The 20,799-nt window shown below is 42.0% G+C and overlaps 1 protein-coding gene across 2 annotated transcripts in view; it reads right to left on the reverse strand.

Moving 5' to 3' along the window:
• Positions 1 to 9,699: 9,699 nt before the first annotated feature.
• zmym2 (zinc finger, MYM-type 2) overlaps positions 9,700 to 20,799 on the reverse strand; it is a 32,960-nt gene continuing 21,860 nt past the window's right edge. For both annotated transcript variants that reach the window (XM_032529970.1, XM_032529971.1), the window contains exons 16-25: positions 20,475 to 20,596; positions 20,032 to 20,182; positions 18,272 to 18,532; positions 17,635 to 17,768; positions 17,349 to 17,541; positions 17,063 to 17,205; positions 14,531 to 14,645; positions 13,255 to 13,497; positions 12,884 to 13,022; positions 9,700 to 12,060 (exon numbers count right to left, since the gene is read on the reverse strand). In XM_032529970.1, coding sequence (XP_032385861.1) covers positions 11,850 to 12,060; positions 12,884 to 13,022; positions 13,255 to 13,497; positions 14,531 to 14,645; positions 17,063 to 17,205; positions 17,349 to 17,541; positions 17,635 to 17,768; positions 18,272 to 18,532; positions 20,032 to 20,182; positions 20,475 to 20,596 — 1,712 coding nt within the window. In that variant the 3' untranslated portion in view covers positions 9,700 to 11,849. The remainder of the gene's footprint in view (positions 12,061 to 12,883; positions 13,023 to 13,254; positions 13,498 to 14,530; positions 14,646 to 17,062; positions 17,206 to 17,348; positions 17,542 to 17,634; positions 17,769 to 18,271; positions 18,533 to 20,031; positions 20,183 to 20,474; positions 20,597 to 20,799) is intronic.

A 20,799-nucleotide genomic window follows, 5' to 3' on the forward strand; every position in this document is an offset into this window, starting at 1 on the left:
TAATCAAATAACTTGTTAAATGTTTTATTATTGGGTGTCACAGCACAGGAAAACTCCTTTGAAAAGTTTTTGTTTGACCACAACTTGACAAAAAGCCTAAAAAGTCCAAATAAGTATAAGAAATCATCTAATCTAGTCAAAATCACATTTGCTTAATTTACTCACATTATTATTTTTAATTAATGAATGCATTGATTACATACACCCTATGCATGTTAATAGTATAAATGATGTAATGTTGCAGCATTTGTACAGTGTGCGGTCATGTGAGGGGCGGCTTGTTTTGACTGTTCATGGAGAGTGGAGAGGGGGCAGCACGGGGAGAAAGAGCATTATGAGGGAATTATGTGAGGCGAGGTCAGCTCTGCGGGGACACCTACAGGTGAGGCGAGGGTATGGACACAGTGCCCACAATGCACCTGGCTGGCTTCACCTGAATGCACCGGGGTACATTCATAAAGGTGCTCAACTAAAGGTCTCAAACTGAAAATAAATAAAAATGTAATGACATCTGCACCTGTCTTTCCAGAGGTCAGCTAAAGCACAAATAGAAATTCACAAAAATGGGAGAAGAGGCAGCATCTCCTCTTTACTTTACTCTAAACCACACCGACCTCACGTGACCCGAGCTCACTCGCCACAGAGCTGCACACGGGTTTACCTCAGTTTACATGTTTTGATGTTTACTCCTTGCTTTCATGTGGCGCAGTGGATATGACACATGCCTTAGGTGTGGCAAATGCAATTTTAAGTCATTTTGGATAAAAGCGTCAGTTAATTAAATAACATGTAATAATGTAATGTAACAAAAGTTGATATTGCAGTAAAACTAACTCAATTTGGTAATTTTAGAACTCTGGAAACAGATTGAATCTAGGAAACCCTTCACATTTAGGTTTCAACGATGTACAGTTTTCTTGATAGCTTCAACAAAGTTCTTGCACGCCATTTGCAGCAACATAACATATTACATTTATTTCCTGTTATCAAAGGACAGTAGTTTGTACATCCTGTGAATCCTAGGTGTGTGTGTGTGTGTGTGTGTGTGTGTGTGTGTGTTTGTGTGTGTTGCTGATGTGTCAGCCAGTGGGCGTTTTGAAAATAGAGTTGGGTGACTGTGCTGAAGGGATTGTTGCACTCACTTCTTTGCTGTGGCTCACCAGATAGGGTCAGGCCGTCCTAATTTTAACTTAATCCAAGACCCCCACTCTTCCTCACCACCAGTCAGAGCCAAGGTTAAACTGTGTTTGTGTGTGTGTGTGTGTGTGTGTGTGTGTGAGGAGGGGGAGGGGAGGGGGGGGGGGGGCATTTTGCAAAGATAAAAGCATCCAAAAGGAGGTAAAATATTTGTGTTGCACTTTAACCCACATCCTGGCTGTCCCAGCTCAACCTTTTCCCGTCCTTCAGCCGGTCCTGCGCCGTTGAGGGACACAAACTGAGAAATGCAGTTGTCATCCATTCCTGCCCTCTTGTCCTCTGTGCAGCTGTACACTGCATCAGTAGACACATCGACATTCTCAAACACACACACACACACACACGCACACGCACGCACACACTCACGTACACGTACACACGCACACACACACACACACGCACACACACACACACACACGCTGGCTCTTCCCTCTTAGTCGTTGTTGTTTTATCATTAAATGGCGACATTAGTTCATATCATGTGATTCAAAAAGGATTCATTGCACATTAGAGGCCTTAATCGCCACCTATAGTCTCCCCCCTGGGCCTCGCCCACATGACCCTGCTGACCACAGCGCTTTCTTTATGCCCCCTGAAAGAGCTGGGGATTGAGCCCAAACAAAAAAAAAACCACGAGGGTGAAAAAATGTTTTTACATCCACCCGGCTCCCTCGCGGGCCTGGCTGTGAGGGTACACAGGGCCGTTTTAGCTTTAGATCAATGGGACAAGTTACTGGAGTCTGGCCAACTCTGACAGATGGCACAGAATGAAAAAAGCTTGCCCCTTCAAAAATTTGGGTTTTGTCACCATGTTTTGTACCTCTACTGTTCCACCTCAACCAAAAAAACAAAAGTGAGGTGAACGAGAGGGAATGTTTTCCCTTTTTTCTTCTTAAAGCCTCCAAAAGATTTGAGTTTTCATGAAATGCCTCTTCTGTGTGTGTGTGGTGACAGGGCGAGGCTGGGGGTCGGGGGGGAGGAGGAGTGTGCCGAGGCTTATGGGAGGAGAGGGGAGGCCGCCGCACATCAGCCGGCTGCAGATGAACCTCTTGTCAGATGTGGGTCGTGACACCGAAGCTGAACAAAGCAGCCGCTCGTCCTTCGGCTAATGATGCGGATTAGTTTAACTACACGCCTGGTGGTGATGATGACTGCTGATCAACCAGGAGCTCAGGAATACTCAACTAGTCCCACAAGGGGGAGGGGGGGGGGGGGGGGGGGGCACAGCGAGGGCGTAGCGCCCCCCATTGGGAGAGAAAGGACATTGCTCTTTTTAGCTCAGACAAAAGCAGCCCTTTTTTCTGGTCGTTCCCATATTTTGTCTTCTGTGAAATGTCTTTCCTTACAAGGCAAGGCAAGGCAAGGCAGCTTTATTTGTAGAGCACATTTCAGCAACAGGGCAATTCAAAGTGCTTTACACGAAATCATTAAAACAGATAAAACACAAGTACAAACAGTTAAAAGTCATAAGCATTAAAAATCAATAAGACACATGAATAGACAGTTAAAAACCAAATAGAAACATTAGGACACATAAAACACAAGAATAAAAGTTACAGTGCAGCATAAGAAAGAAATGAGCATTCATTTAAAGAAAGGCAGCATCAAAAAGAAAGGTCTTCAGCCTTGATTTAAAGAACTGAGAGTAGCAGCGGATCTACAGGTTTCTGGGAGTTTGTTCCAGATATGAGGAGCATAGAAACTGAAAGCTGCTTCACCCTGTTTAGTTCTGACTCTGGGGACAGAAAGTAGACCTGTCCCAGATGACCTGAGAGGTCTGGGGGGGTCATAGTGTAGTAGTAGACCTGTCCCAGATAACCTGAGAGGTCTGAGGGGGGTCATAGTGTAGTAGCAGATCAGAAATGTATTTTGGACCTAAACCGTTAAGGGATTTATAAACTAGCAAGAGTACTTTGAAATCAATTCTTTGAGACACAGGAAGCCAGTGTAAAGACTTCAGAACTGGAGTGATGTGATCCAGTCTCTTGGTCTTAGTGAGGGCTGGAGTGATGTGATCCAGTCTCTTGGTCTTAGTGAGGACTGGAGTGATGTGATCCAGTCTCTTGGTCTTAGTGGGGACTCGAGCAGCAGCGTTCTGAATCAGCTGCAGCTGTCTGATTGATTTTTTAGGGAGACCTGTAAAGACCCCGTTACAGTAGTCAAGTCTACTGAAGATGAAAGCATGGACCAGTTTTTCCAAGTCCTGTTGACACATAAGTCCTTTAACCCTTGATATGTTCTTAAGGTGATAGTAGGCTGACTTTGTAATTGTCTTAATGTGGCTGTTAAAGTTCAGGTCTGAGTCCATGACTACACCAAGATTTCTGGCTTTGTCTGTTGTTTTTAACGTTGTTGTTTGAAGCTGAGCGCAGACTTTTAATCGTTCCTCTTTTTTTCCAAAAACAACTACCTCAGTTTTTCCTTCATTTAATTTCAGAAAGTTCTGGCACATCCAGTCGTTAATTTGTTTGATGCAGTTAGTCAGTTTTTGTATTTACAGGATAAAGATGGGGATTTTCTGTATTTTACTTATTGTCAACAAATCCCATAAAAAGACCAAATCCATAAATTAATTTGAGTATCAATGAGTATAAGTTTTCCTCTGCACCACAGAGCTCCATTGATGTCCAAAAACTACTAAAAACACTGGGCGACATGTTCCTTCATTACCATATCCACACACTATTATTATTATTTTGACTCCCACATGCACCGTCCTGCTGCCCCAAATACTCACAAAAGCAGCAAATGTATATTAATCCGCAGCTGAAAATAGTCCCCAACTGATTACTCCTGTCTGAGTAAGATTTTCACAGAACTACAGTCACCCGCTGCCTTAGGAAAATACTGCCTTGGCTATTTCTAAACACAATAAAAGAACTATATATTTGTGAGTCATTTTAAAGCTGAATGTCTTCAGCAGGAAACAAAGGTCCATATACTGGTATGTTTATATGCTGGTATGTCCAAATGCAAATATATCTACATACTAGCATGTCTATATACTAAGTCTAGTATGGCTGTGGTATGTAATCTGCTATAGATGGTATAGAAAGTAGAAGAAAGGGAAAAAAAAAAGAAAAAAGAGGGTTTATAAGTGTTTGTGTATGTATGCATCTGTGTCTCTGATGTGTAAATAACAACGTGTAAATAACTGAAGAATAAGATTTACTAAAGGATAAAAGTAGAGAAAGGGGGGTCGGACCTGATAAGTTGTTTATCAACTTCTTCCTCCTCCTTTTGAATGGAACATTTTTGTTTCTTTTTGAATGACTTTCAAATTTGGAAGATTGTGCTAATAAGTACATATATGTACATATAGTAAATATATGTATGCAGGAATGCATGTATATAAATCTTTTATTTTAATGTTGTTGTTTGTTTTGTTTTTTTGTTTGTTTGTTTTTTTGTTTAAAAAACTGTAAATGTTCAAATAAGCTATAAACTAAACTAAAAGGCGTTGGAGCCACAGACAGCATAGAGAAGCTGGAAAGCATTGAGAGAAGGACTAATGCATTGTTTGTTCTGATCAGGAGATTTGCAGACAGAAAAGTAGAACAACAACAACAACAACATTTCAGTTATGAGTTCAGTCATCAGTCAAGTTAGTTATGAGTGAGCTGTGTAATTCTCACTTCATAAACAAAGCGGAATTTACAGTAGACCTAGCTAAAATGAATATTCGTTTTCGTACATTTCTGTCACAGTGCAACCTCTCTACAGTATATGCAGTAAATGGCTCATATCTTTTTGATCTGGTTATTTTTATTGAATTTGAAAAGATGTGAGAAATACTGAAATGTTCACTTGGCTGTAGAGACCTTCAGGAATATGTCATGGCCAGTGGTGAAAGAAGTATTTAAATAATTTACTTAAGTAAAGGAGCAATACCACAATATAGAAATACGCAAGTAATACTTCTTTTAGTGAAATTACAAAGGTGTTGTCAGCCAAATGTTCTCAAAGTATCAAAAGTAAGTATTTGTGAGTATTAAACTACTGGCCTTTATTGATGCATTAACATGTGAACTGTACATTGTTGTTATAGCTGGTTAAGGTGACGCTAATTTGAAATACTTTTGCATTGTAAAATCTTTAACAGAACATAGTAGTAACAGAACTCATGATTTTGTTGTGAAATCTCGATCTGAAAAGTACTTAAAGCTGTCAGATAAATGTAGTGAATGTATAAAAGTACCATAAAATGGAAACACTTACGTATAGTACAATTAACTCAAAATTGTACTCAAGTATAGTACTTAATAAATGCATTTAGTTACATGCCACCAGTGTTCATAGTCTTCTGGGACTCTGCAGTACTTACTTTGAGAACCACTCCTTAACCTTTCCACTGGGCTTCCTGTCTCTTGACCCTGACCCCCGCCTGTCTCTTGACCCTGACCCCGCCTGTTCCACTGACCCTGACCCCCGCCTGTTCCACTGACCCTGACCCCCGCCTGTCTCTTGACCCTGACCCCCGCCTGTTCCACCGACCCTGACCCCGCCTGTCTCTTGACCCTGACCCCGCCTGTTCCACTGACCCTGACCCCCGCCTGTTCCACTGACCCTGACCCCCGCCTGTTCCACTGACCCTGACCCCGGCCTGTTCCATGACCCTGACCCCGCCTGTTCCACTGACCCTGACCCCCGCCTGTTCCACTGACCCTGACCCCGGCCTGTTCCACCGACCCTGACCCCGCCTGTCTCTTGACCCTGACCCCGCCTGTTCCACTGACCCTGACCCCCGCCTGTTCCACTGACCCTGACCCCCGCCTGTCTCTTGACCCTGACCCCGGCCTGTTCCACCGACCCTGACCCCCGCCTGTCTCTTAACCTGACCCCAGCCTGTTCCACTGACCCTGACCCCGCCTGTCTCTTGACCCTGACCCCGGCCTGTTCCACTGACCCTGACCCCGCCTGTCTCTTGACCCTGACCCCCGCCTGTTCCACTGACCCTGACCCCGCCTGTTCCACTGACCCTGACCCCGCCTGTTCCACTGACCCCGGCCTGTTCCACTGACCCTGACCCCTGTCCAGACCGCTGTTCCTGACCTGACCCCCGCCTGTCTCTTGACCCTGACCCCCGCCTGTCTCTAACCCTGACCCGGCCTGTCTCTTGACCCTGACCCCGCCTGTTCCACTGACCCTGACCCCGGCCTGTTCCACCGACCCTGACCCCCGCCTGTTCCACCGACCCTGACCCCGGCCTGTTCCACCGACCCTGACCCCCGCCTGTTCCACCGACCCTGACCCCGGCCTGTTCCACTGACCCTGACCCCCGCCTGTTCCACTGACCCGGGGGTGTCGACAGGCCGCGCCTCCTCCTCCTGCCCTGTTGTCATCTCCCAGATAACACTCCCTGCCTCAGTGTCATGTCCGCCTGGCACCTTATAAAGAAGAAGAAGAAAAAAGTATATATCATTTTATACATATTTATATTATGCTACCGACTCTTGCTTCATTATTCTAATTACACATTCAATTTAGTTTTTTAACGTCACTTACACTGCAATATTGGTTCTTGTATCATGGCAACCGCACTTTAAAATAAATTTATTTAACGCCATTTTGCTTAGTCAGTCTACCATTTAATCATTGTCTATTGTTTGCCTGTATTTCTTGTGAGCTAACTTGTTTGTGTTTTTTTTTTGTTGCTGATATTGAAACAATAACAGTCCAAATGACCCAAAATGTCCCCGTTGTGGGATGAATAAAGTATAATCTAATCTAATCTAAATGATAGTGAGTAGAGTCAGAACACAGCGAACAAGCCCCCCCATGTTGTGCCAACGTTACGCTGTAGTAAATTTCATCTGGACTTTGTTGGGAGAATTTTTTTTAAAATCTTATGGTTTTACATAAGACTATAACAAGGTCATTGACCCATGACCATAATTGTTCCTTTAACACCTGCCTTTTTACAAAGTTTCACATTTTATAAAAAAATAATGGAAGAAACAACGTGTGAACAATTATTTAAATTGAAATTACGAATGACACGCTGCTTTGCCTATTGTCATGAGTGATTATGTTACACGGACCAAAAGTATTTGGACACCCATGCACACAAAGTAGTACTTTGTAAGTCAAAGTAGTACTATCACACTGTAGACATATTCTGTTCCAAATAAAAGTTCTGCATTCAAAACTTTACGTACTTAAACTTACTAAGATCCAAATATACTTTAACTAAAGTATTCATTATACAGAATGGCCAATTTCAGAATAATATAAACATTAATGATTACAAATGTTGATTTATATATGAATGTATTAATGTGATAGGTAGCTTGTGAATTTATCCCCAAGCATACATGAGCCAGGGTCAAAGTTCAGGAGGTCTAAAACACAACGTTGTGAAGTAGTAAAGCAGTGCGTCCCTGATGTGTGCACGGTGCTTGCAGCAGCACATCTGGGTAACGGCAGCTGCAGTACATACAAAAAGTAAAAAGAACCTTTTTGCCATTTGCAGCCTTACTTTCCACGACTGGTGAAGACCTTCCTGTTCCAACATGACGCCGCCATCACGCACAAAGCCGGCTCCATAAATCTTTCTCAGTTTGGTGTGGAAGAACTCGGCAGTCCTGCACAGAGACTTGACCTCGACCCTAACCCAACACCTTTAATATTAATTGGAATGCAGCCAGGTTCCAAAATCTAGTGGAAAGCCTGAAACAACAAGAGTGAAGGATGTTAAAAGCAGCAAGTTAATGTCCGTAGTTCTGGAATGAGACGTCCTAATGGGTCTAATGTTCGGGTGTCCGTATATTTGTGGCCGCGTAGTGTACATTAACAAATCCCAACCGATCTTTTTCTTCAGCCATTCTATGTTCTGAGGTTTTTGATTTGTGACTTTCTGCTGTTGAACAAAACAATGCAGTTGTTTAAAAAATGTCATTTAAATAAAACATTGCAGAAATGTCTCAGCCATAACAATGTCCTGGTTGCTCTGGATAAATCTAAGACATCCAAGCCAACCATTTTCACTGAAACTACGCTCTAATAAAGTCCCTTTGAGTCACCTCCATTATATTGGGTTAGTAGCACAGGTTTAGGGGCAATCTCAAAATCTCAGCACATTAAAGTCAAACTTCCCAGTTCTACCCCACTAGGGACAGGTAAGAAAATACATGCTTTTTGGTGAAGCAGCCCTTTAAAGTCTACATTATTGTTTTTACTCCATGGCATATCCACAACATCATAAAGGAGTCTGGTTAGAAAATGAAATCATTTATTTAACATGACCGTATCAGCACATCAGCCCACACACATAGCATCAGCCTCACAATCACTCACTTTCAGTATGTACAGATAGGCACGTTCACTTCCGGCATCGAAGCCAGACACAGCGTCTAGGTAGGTCCAAATCTGTGGGAGGTTTGGTTACTGCCTTCACGGCACAGCAGGAAAACTCAGCCAAGTTAACCAGTGTTCGCTGATCCGGAGTCAGTTTTGTTAACTTCCAAAGTCAAAGTTTAAAAAGGTTTGGGGCTGGTGACACTGATCTGGTGCTGGGAATCCGGACCACTGTTCACCCTCTAAATCCACAAAACCTTTGTTCCTGAACGGTTACACTGCTAGACCGTTAAATGCACAGACAAGTGTCCAAAACAACAGAACATCTGCTCAAGATAAAATAAAACCCTGAAAGGCTTTGTTCCATGGCCTTACGAATAGGTTTAATCCACTTCAGCTGGGAGAAATCTAACTTTAATCAGGGAGAAATGTAAGACATTGTGTTCATGGTGGGTCAAACTCAACAACTGGAGTGTGTTCCTTATATGTTTAGCACAGGTTTTTAAAAAAAAAGTACATTTTGTTTGGGTGTAAGTTTCAGCCAGCTTTAGAGAGTATTCTCCCTATTCAAATGAAAGTTAAGTGACCAAGGAAGAAGTAGAACAAAGAATATTCTCAAATAAAGTTCACTTGATGATAAAACACTTTCTCCAATTTATTGAAACGTTTAGAAAGCAAAAGTCAAAGAAAACAAAACAAAAAGTAAAAAAAAGGGACTTTAACCACACACAAAAATTAAATAAAAATGATAGTGTATAAACAGTTCATAAAAAAAATATTTTTAACGTCCAACCAATTTGTTATTAGAACATAAGCTTTCGCTTTGCAGTGCTTGCATCCTAAAACAGCCGAAAAAAAAAAAAAAAGCTCAGTTGTCAAACTTAACAGCTGTTCTTCGTCTCCTTGAGACTGAAAGTCCAAACACAGGGACAATAGCAGAAAGGAAACTGTTTGAGAGAGTATATATATATATATATATATATATTCCATTGAGCTCTGAATGATCCGTAGCCTTCATGTTTTGCAGGTTCCTGCACAAATACCCTTTATAAATCTACAAGAGTCTGCAGCAGGTTTTCAATGAACGTCAGGTAAGGAAATGGCACCCAAGAGAATTCCATCCCAACATAAAGGGGATACAGTCAAACTAATAAAAAGAAATAAATAATCTGTCTTTTTAAAAAGGCTTCTCGGAGGCGTTTTTTTTCAAGCTGAAGGTTTCAGTAGGTGTTTTTCCTTTCCCCAAACTAGAGTCTGTGGTGACTCCATCTCAATAACCACCTTGTTTCAAAGATATTTACACTTCAAAAGCAACCAAATCTGGGCTTAGTACGCACATAATGCTACATCGCATGAATGAAGGTTCCCTAATGTCCTATAAAAAGGAAGCATGTTGGTAGGTTGCCTTTGACCCGCACACCACACACACAGCGAGTCAGGCCCGTCAGGTGAGGGAACACAAGGTTTAGAGTCAATCCTTCTTACTGTCTGGGATCAGTTCTGGCTCCTGAAGTCCTCTGTGGTGCAAATGGGTTTGCCTAAGAGCAGTACTGAAAGAGGAATAGCAGTGAGCGGGATGATGGGAAGGAATGCAAGCAGCCCAGTTAAAATGGATGTGTGTGGGGCCAGTAAGTTGCCCTGACCGAGGGGAAGAGGAGGCTAGTCCTTATGCTGTGTTCAAGGCATGTTGGAATAACAGAAATTTCATCTTCAGATCCTGCATGGCAAAACATTTTTTAACTGGAGGTTTTCTTTATGCACTTATTAGACTTTGACACGTCAGCAGTACATAGCATCACTTTTAAAATACGGACAAGTCAAAAATACACTCAAGTCTCATGGAGTTTAAGTTCACAACCTTAAGAGGCCCTAGACACACTCACAGGTGATTCCAATTCATTTACCCAATTTTATCCTTTACTATAGTTTAAGCACCTCTCTCCATTCTTATTGGTACACCAATCTTTGGGGACCTCACAATATTACCTGCATAAAAAAAAAAAAAAAGGTGCAGTCACATAAAATTGCTCCAAAGAGCATGACATAACATTTTAGATGCAGGTAAGTAAATATCGACCAGAGCAATCAGTGTGAAAGAGAGACACCGCAGTTCATAGTCTGTTATAACGTACTAAATATGGTGATGAAACAGACCGAAATAACTTTTGTTACGTTTCTGTTGGTCAAAAGGTGGACTGGAGATCACACCTAAACAGGAAACGCTCGTGCAGTTTACAACCTTACCCGTGCCATTTCCTGTCCTGCCCGCTTTTAGGCGCAACTTGGAGCATATTTCACCAGCTCAACACCTTCAAACTTTACCTGAGCAGAAAGTTGTGTGGGTGTGCAAGACCTTTACATCTTCTCCAGATCCATTTCTGAACCAAATATTTGCTTAGACATTTTCAACCCCCATAAGTGGACAAGGTACATTGTTACGTCACTGATGGGTGAGGTCAAAGATGCGGGCCCAAATCTTTCCAGTATAGATGGATATAGATAATATATTTCTGTTGTAGAATATTCTGGGTTTATCGTCCTTTAAATAGAAAAATATGAAGTAGCACTTTTAGTTGTATGCTGAGCTGCTAAATTGGGAACAGTGGTAAATATTTGCCCAAAAACCTACCTGGCTACCTGTGTTTCTATTTTTGTACAAATTAAACTACCGATTGCATCAAAGAGAATTATGACCTACCAACTGACACATAAGCCTTGCACTATCTTCTTCCTTCACCTCTAAGGTAGAGCTTCTGGTTTCACCCAGACCTTTTGTCTGCTTTGTCCTCTCTTGAACCCCAAAGCACACTGCTCTCTTTTTCCTCCACTGAGCAATGGTGGAGGGCTTGAAGCTTAGAGAGAAAGACTATAACTCCATGACTTCCTGTCCCTTTGCCCCCTGGTGGCTTCTGATGACCCTTGTTAAAAGTTTAAATATTGTAAGGCTGCATGTCTGAGCACTGTAAGCAAGCTAGATCCTTAGCAGCACATCCAATTCAATGGATAACCATTGATACGCTTCGTCTTCTACCTGAAAACCAAATGGCAGCTCCACCTCCTTTACCTCCCATCACCCTAATAATCCAACACATCAGGACTGATTTGTGCCTGTCCTCTTCTGGTTTATGACCTGCTCCTCTGTTCGTGAATCTATCAACAGAAGTAAAAGTTCAGACTGCTCTTCACGACCAAATTCATCATCCTCCGCTTCAAGTTCTGTTGTGGACTCCCCTCACCTGGAGGACTTGGCAAGTCAGTGAGGAGAAGGGGGATGCACGCACACACAACTAGCTATCCTCCGCTTCCTCCTCCCCTGCTGACTGTTTAGGCTCTGCTAAAAGAAGTCAAAGTGGCCGCTACTCTCCCCCAACTGCTTCACCGCTGTCCTCTTCCTCCTCGCGTTGTTTGTCTGTGTAAACGTCCCTGACCAGGAGGACTCTGGTGAGGAGGCTCTCCAGGATCTTTCGCTCCAGCGGTGTGGAGCTGAACCACTGCGGGTTGTCGGGACTGCAGGCCGGACCCGGCTGAACGTAGAAGACGTCTAGACGCTCACGCAACAACGCTGGACTGGAAGAGGGGGAGGGGGATTGAAAGGATGGAAACAAAGGATATGTGATTGAAGGAGGGATGTGGAGAGCAAATGGAGGTGAGTGGGGGGGGGGGGGGGGGGGGGGTGGAGAGAAGTGTGAATCTATTGTTCTGAACACTTTGGAGTATTTTACGGTAAGTCCTCATTACTCAATAGTCAACACTGTGGTTCAGGATGTGAACAGCAATGAGTTATAATCACAGGACTACAAAAATATATAGAAATCTAACTTGATTAGGGATGCAAAATGGAGCAACTGAAGACAAACTTTGCATAAATTAAACTTTAAATAAAAAATGAGATAAATGTCAGAAATATTCAGAGCAACAATTTTTTTTATTATTCCAGAAAAAGTCACCAATTAATGTCAAGTTTTAATTAGTGATTAAAGTGTAAATGAGAAGATTTATTCATTCAACAGAAATAACATTTAACAAGCAAAAATGTTTGCTTTCACCATATTCTTACAATTTTCTTCATTTGTCATTGAAAATTAAATATATTTGGGTTCTGGACCGTTTGTTGCACAAACCAGGCAGTCAGCCTTTTCATTACTTTATTTCACTGTAATTTTGCCAAAATAATACACTTAATGTTAAGCACCAATCAATATATTAGTTGATAGCAAAACCGTCATTAGTTGCAGCCCAAATAAAACTTCAAATAACCCCTGGAAAGGACTTGAGATAAATGATGTTAACCATCGTATGTATCCACGTATCTAAATAGGGAATCTTTGTTTTTACAACTGCTGCATAATTTGATCCTCAGCAATGCCGTTAGTAAAGATATTGAACCCACCACTTAGATCTGTAGAGATCGTAAAGATGACACTCGCGCTTCTTAACCGGGCAGCACACAGCGGAACCTCCCGAGTCCTCGTCTGGTTCGTAGTCCTGATCGCCTTCTTCCAACTTACGCTTCCTCGACTCTGTTTGCACTGAAGGACCAAAAGACAAAAATAACATTCATGATTATGTGTCCGACAAAACACAAAAATTAACAAATTTAAAAGATAATTCATCTAAAGCATAAAAGAGATGTGTCAAGATGTGATATGTCAAATCTAACCGCTTGGGTTACCGTAGATTGCACAAACAGGCAGTTGACATCGCTAAAATGCATCAAAACTGAAAAAAAAAGTCCCAAAATGTACATGGTGCTGGTCTCACCGTGGTGGTCCTGAGAGATGGAAGGCACTCGGATGCAGACGGTGGTCTCCTTGGTTACAGGATGGACGGTGTCCGGGCCGTAGACGTTGGCAAAGGAGAGGCGGAGGTGCTGCTCCACGGTCCGCAGGCCAAAGTATTTGGTGTTGAGGTAAACCAGAGAGCGCAGCAGAGCGGCCGGACTCTGCTCCCCGAGCTGTCGGCTGCTCCACAGGCTCTGCTCCTCCACCCGACCCCACAGCGAGCCTGGGGGGGGAAAATACACCATCCTTAGTCTGAAGGACTACTCAGTATCCAAGATGGAGATAAGTGGAGGGTAGAGTAATATTCATGACCCTCAAACTGTACTTTTACGTGTTCAGGAAATCTTTCTGCAGACTTTAATGACATGCATGCATTTAAAAATTATTCATTATTTTCTAACGCTCATATTTTTGGGACCAAAAGTAACACACTAATTCACACTAGCACTTTAATCGTGAAACAAAAAAAAAGCATGTCAGTATAAACTCATTTTTGTAAATGTGCTGTATTTATATAGCGCTTTTCTAGTCTTAACAACTACTCAAAGCTCTTTTACATCTACAGGAAACATTCACCATTCACACACATTCATACACTGTGGCCGGGGCTGCTGTACAAGGTGCCACCTGCTCATCAGGTAAACACACACACATTCACATCGGGGGCAACTCGAGGTTCAGTGTCTTGCCCAAGGACACTTCGACGTGGGACTGCAGGGGCGGGGATCGAACCACCAACCTTCCGATTGGCAGGCAACCGCTCTACCACTGAGCCACAGCCGCCCCAATTTTTGAATTCAACCTTCAAATTTTACATCTCACAAACGCATCACCCCAAGTAAAACAGGAAAACACTTGATTTGTTTAACTTGTGTCCTCATATAACATTATAGTGCAATCACAGCAAATCAGTATGTGAACAGCAGAAGAGTTATAATCATTGGACACGGATCATAACTGAGAGAAACCATACAGCACTACGCCACCAGGTGGTGCTAAGAACAATCCATTCAAACTAATTAACTTCACGCACAGTTATGAAAGCTACTTTAACGCTCTGGGTTGACCGAGGTCCAATTTGACCTGTGAATTTTAATTCTCTAAATTAGTTTTATTATTATTGTGTGCATTGTGGTTGTTCAGATATTCAACAGATTGTGTGACGTTTAAAAACGTGGTCACTCGCTTAACTGGTAAGAAATCTGATAAAAATTCAGAGTGGCTTGGAGTTGGAGAGATGGGGATCTCAGACTCACCATCGGGAAGCACGCTGGGCTGCCAGTCCTTCAGGACCTGGTTCAGCTCCTCTCCAAACTGCTGGTAGCACGGGTCACTGAACAGGTCATCCTTCCGGCCTTTGGCGTGAAGATGCTATAAAAACACATAAAATCTCATCTTTAAAAAAAAGAAAAAAAAAAAAAAAAAATCAAACAAATAGCTGCAATACACAGATATCAAAACCTTAGTGTCCTCATATTTAAATCATCATCACTGTTTATCAGGATGTGAACAGCAGAGTTAAACGAGTTATAATCACTGGACACAAACCTGCACATTTAGCCGGACCCATCTGGGACTAAAGGTCTGAACACCAGAAGCTCCATTCTCAGCGAAAACCCACCAATTAGCTTTTCATTTTTTTTTTTAAAAGTAAAGGAAAAGTTACAGCAGCAAATTAAAGCAGGCCCAGAAAATGTAGAAGACATTTTCGAGTGTTTTGAAGCTGACATTTCTCCTTCAAACGTCACATAAAACATAAACCATATATTTAAGACGTTGTTAGTTTTGTAAACAGATAAAACAATCTTACATTTTCCTTTCAGAAAAATCCCCCTCCAGAGGACTTTGGACAATCCCGCGCTCCACTGCACCGCCATGCTCCCGCTGCTCACCACGGCTGATACCACGTGAGAGGCTCAGAGCATGGACGTATGAGAGGGAACTATGTGCGCCGATTATCTCCGTCCTCCTGGAAACACTCACTCTAACGTTAGTTCCTACCTCTAGAAAGACTACAGATGGAATGCTTATAATTTTAATTTAACTAATTTAACGTATACTGTTTATTGATCCCCAGTGTGGAAATCACAATTTACACTCTTTGTTAGTAATCACTACACACAGGCGTGAAATACACACACACGCACAAATGGAGATGTCAGAGTGAGTGGGCCAGCTGGGTACGGTGCCTTGCTCAAGGGCACCTGGCAGTGCCCAGGAGATCAAGTGGCATCTCTCCAACTACCGATCCACACTCCGTACTTTGGTCCATACAAGGAACCAACAACCCTCCAGTTCCCAACCCAACTCCCTGTGGACTGAGCTACTGCCCCCCCCCCCAAGATACTTCCACCCCCAAGAAACAAAAAGAATCAGAATCATCTTTATTCGCCAAGTATGAGGACACATACGAGGAATTTGTCTTTGGAGCATCGTTACTCAAACTGTGCTTACACATACACATCAACCAAAACAGAAATATACACACTAATATATACACAATATATACACACTCTAAACAGAAACAATATAGAGGCATGAGTGCAATGAAGAGATCAATACAATTATTTAAATGTGCATAGTGCAAAGGAAAGGTTAACAAGGTTAAATCTAAAATGTAATAGTTATTTTGTATTATTTTAAGATATTATTTCAGTCAGTGAAACAATAATACGTTGGTAGTATATGGTGTATGATATGGTGGTAGTGGAGAGGAAGTCAACAAAATTGGTGTTGTGACAACCCAACTGCTAACATTAGCAAAGATACCATGCCTTTGTATGATTAAAAAAAGAAAAGAAATTATTATTATTTTATTATATATAGTATGTTTATAGCATATTAGTCTTTATTTGATGCTGACAAAGAAGTGACAGGAAATGAGGGGAAAAACAAAGGAGGGACCACGGTCTACGACAGGGACATGCAACACAGGGGCGATTAAACGGTCACTTTGTTAAGTATAAACTAAGCACACTAGAACACCGCTCCTCCTTCTCCGTGCATTATTTCCCAGGTTAAGTAAAGGTGGAATACAAAACTAACCAGACAGTAATGATTGTGATAATTTCAATCAATACTTTGTTATAACCATGCTTTATGTTTAGTTTAATCTCAGCTGTAAAACTTGATTGCCATTTCATTTTATCAATACTTCAAAATGCCTGTCCACACATCAGCCACATGATCTTTAACACCCACACACACCACACACAACACACACACCACACACACACACAACACACACACACACACACACACACACACACACACACCACACACACACACACACACACACACACCACACACACACACCACACACCACAACACACCCCACCTTTGTACTGCAACTGCTGCACTAAAATTTCCCTCGGGATGAGTAAAGTTTATCTGATCTTAAATTATCTTATGACTATGCAAGTAACAACCTTTCATTTCTTCAGATAATAGCAACTAGGGGTTTTGCCTCTATTTGTAGTAAATACGGGAGGTTGACATGCAACAAAAAGGTCCCCAGCTGGATAAAGTGCTGTTGTGTAGCTACGGCTATTTGCCATGCATCTTAGACCAAGGTAGATTGAAAATATAGATGTGACAATATTTTTGCATTAACACTAGTGTTTTCAATTCAAAAAACAACTTGAAAATAAACCTTTTAAAAATTGTGTGAACACATGTGGTGCAATCTTAATGATCAGTGTTAATTTTCAACGTTATACTTCTGTTCTTATGGCTTGATGAAGAGGTGCTGGTGTTTCTGGGGTTCGATTACATGGCTTGGTACCAACCTGCTGAATTCCCAGACATAGGTAGAGGATGCTGTCTGGAGAGTAGCGCTCTCCGCTGGGCCTGCAGACCTCCCTGACAAACCGGGACAGAGCAACGTTCAACTCCTCTGAACTCAGCGACAACAGGTTACTTTTAGACCGAGCTGTAGGAGATGAGGAACAGACAGACTGCGTTCAGCAAACACATCCTACATGTTCTCAAATATGATAATCAATCTTTCATTTTCTGCCAACCAACTACTACTACTGAGCCACGGCAGTAAGTTCATGATCCAGTTCAGCTTACCTGGTTTGAAGCTGTCCTTTACTTTGGTGTCATCTGATTGGTCAGAAGGAGAGAGCGCCCAGCGTTTCCAGGCATTGACGCCATATCGAGCTTTGAGAGGCAGCGCCCGTCCAGCTGAGTGTCTGTGTGCTGGATGGGAAGACGAGGACGAGGCCAGATCTGAGCTTTCCTCCACTGCCAACCTCTTGTTCCCCTGCAACACAAACAAACACACAATTACAGTAAATTGTAGGTCGGCCAGTGGAGTGTTCCTAATTGTTACACGTGTGTTTGTGTGGGTGCGTACTTGTCTTCTGGGCTGTGGTCGAGGTGCAGACGCCTCCAACTCTTCTGGCTCCTCCTTCTCCTCAGCCAGGACTGGAGGTAGAGAGAAGTCCATGTCCTCATCCATGCCCTCCAGAACTGGAACAGGGTCTGAGGCTGAGACAGTTAACAACATGTGTTGAATTATTTTTATTACAAATCCCAATTCCAGTTAAGTTGGGATGTAGTGTAAAAGATAAATAAAAACAAATCATTTTCAACCTATATTCAATTGAATAAACTACAAAGGCCTTTAATGTTCAAACGGATAAACTTCATGTTTTGTTTTTTTGTTGCAAATATTCACTCATTTTGAATTCCAGACAGCTAGCTAGACTATCTGTCCAATCTGAGTTTTCTGTTGCACGACTAAAACAACTTTTGAACGTACACGTTCCACCAAAACAAGTTCCTTTCCGAGGCTATTTTGCAGAGGCGCCGTTGCTTCGTATGACGCTTAATGCCGCCCAAGACGATTGTGATTGGTTTAGAGAAATGCCAATAAACCACAGAGTGTTTTTCTCCCATCCCAGAATGCTGTGTGGTGGTATTTCATGGCTTTGTTGCCTCACTAGCCTAGCATCAACAGGCTCAGAACTACATGTGCAGTAGGCGTTTACCTTGAGGGAAGTCTGACTCCAAGTCTAGGTTGGGTGCGTACTTGTCCTCCTCCTCTCCCTCCTCCGTCTCTGCCATTTCCTGCTGCTCCTTTTTCTCTTCTATCTTTTCCTCCTCCTCTTCCATTTCCTCCTGCTTCTGTTTCTCTTCCATCTCTTCCTCCTCCTCCTTTTCAACCCGGTCCTGCCTCTCCTGTTCCTCTTCCTCAGAGCTGCTGCTGGAGATCTCCTTCCTTTTACGTTCCCTCTTCACCGGCTTCACATCTGAAACACACAGTCAAGTAGGTTCTCATTGTCATCACTTGTTGCATCTTATTAAATTGAAAATGTTGTAACCAGAACACTGTTTTTGGAAAGAGACATTTGTGTTTACAAATTCAGGTTTCTTAATGGTTCATTCACCACCATCTCAAAAGCTCAGCCAAAAAGAAAGAAAGAAACAACTACCTCGATGTCTACACAAGTAAGTAAGCTGGTTTTTAAAATCAAAGTGGTGCAGATACCAATAAAGTACTTTATATAATACTTTTTTCCCCCATTCATGTCACTTGCTAACCATCATGTGACCATAAGCATTCAGTTGGTGTAAAATGCCGCCACCACCCATCCAAATGATTATTGTTTTTGTTACACAGATACATCTTTAAAAAACAAGTCTTTAAATGCACTTGGTCTTACCACACTACAGACTGTATGGGTTGTATAGCTGCTGCGATATGGGGGCCAATCACACATGGCATAAAAACAAAGAACGCTTGTGGTGATTGGCTGTGAGCAAAACCATACAAGTATTCATTTGTTTCTAGATCTGGGTACATAAAGGATCAAATGCAGGTATTTGCAGGTGTGTTTGAATGGATAATTTTTGATACTATTTGATAATTGGTTATTTCTGTTGATACCATAAAAAGGTATTGAGTACCGGTACAAAGCCCTATAAGTACGTAAGAGGAAAATATGACTTTTAATGTGCCAGATTTGGCAAAAATGTTAACCAATCAATTGGACCACATCCTATTTTATAGACGTGTGACAAGACACTCAGCTCTAGAGATAAGAGACAAGATTGGATTCACAAGAAAAACACTTAAATGAGGAAATATGACATATCAAAAATAGTCTTTTTTTTAATCAAAAGTCACAAAATGAAAATGAGCACTGTGAAAGGTTTTACCACAAACTCAAATGGCATCTCTCCTGTATAACTAATCTCTTCAGAACTAGTAGTTGTGCATTCCTCTCTCGTCCCAAACCCGCCCCTACAACCTATTGCGTGAAGTTTTAAAAACTGTAACCACACTTAGGTTCACTTTACCGGCATTGCGGTGACTCACAGTGACTTTAGCAAACTGGAGAGAAAAGGCGTAACTTTTTGGTCCATCTGCGTGCATGAGTGTGTGCGTGCGTGTTGGCGCTGAGCCCCGCTCTCTGTGAAACATGCAGAAACGACGCTTGGGCTTTCAGGTAACAACATTTTAACTTTTAACCTCATCAAGAAATATCTAAATGTTTTTATCTCGTCACACCTCTAGTATTTTATGTAGCCAATGTTTTGGGCTTCTGCAGTTTCTCTGTCTCAGATGTGTTGATTTGATCAAAACAGAATAACCAGCTCTGATGTTCTGTTCGTTTTGCTGTCTTAAAATATTTCTCTTTTTAAATTAATACAATTTTAAAAGTGTGCCAGTTCCCCTGGCTGTAACTGCTGTAACTCATGTAATAACTGTTAACTTGATAACTTGTTATTTTTATCATAAGCGCACCTGGCTTCTGGTCCTCTGTGATCATCTCCGCCATGGAGAGCAGGTGAGCCTCCAGATGGTCGGAAGGCACCTTGTTTTTTAGTTCGTTGATGGTCTGGACGATCTGCTCTGTCCCGTGCAGGGTGGTGGGCAGGAACACAGGCACAGGAACCTAGACGGGACAGGACACGTAGCTATTTGGTCAGTAATAAGACAACTTTAATTAATAAATGTCTCCTTATTTAGCTTTGGTAGAATTGACAACACAATTTTAACATAAAAAATGTGTACACTTAAATTGTTGCGTTTACCTATTTGTTCATAACAGAGACATTTTAAGCAGCTTGGGATTTTAACATTTATCATACAGGCTTTTAGTAATGTGTCCACGTTATGTTAAACCTTTATAAAACGAGATTTTGCCTTTTAGCATAGATAAGCCATATGTGTTCATAGTGTCTTACCGGTACAGGCAGAGAGACTGGGGTGGGAGTGATCTGGGAATACATATTCATGGGCATGGGGATGAAGACAGGCACAGGTATGGGTACAGGAATATACTCCCTCTTCACACCATCGTCTACATCTGTGAAAACAGATATGTCAAACCATAAAATTATATACAAAAATCAGTACGTGTGATAATGGGTCGTGAAGTGATGATTTTGAAGGGTGAGTGGCAGGAATTTTGTCAACCTACACATAATGGTTAAGTCGGACTTAAGTGAAACTTCACAAAAATGTCCCAATTCTACTGCCTCGCTAAAGCAAACTTCATAATTTCCCTCT

Source organism: Etheostoma spectabile, chromosome 11, assembly GCF_008692095.1.
Source record: "Etheostoma spectabile isolate EspeVRDwgs_2016 chromosome 11, UIUC_Espe_1.0, whole genome shotgun sequence".
In the NCBI taxonomy this organism is placed as follows: Eukaryota; Metazoa; Chordata; class Actinopteri; order Perciformes; family Percidae; genus Etheostoma; species Etheostoma spectabile.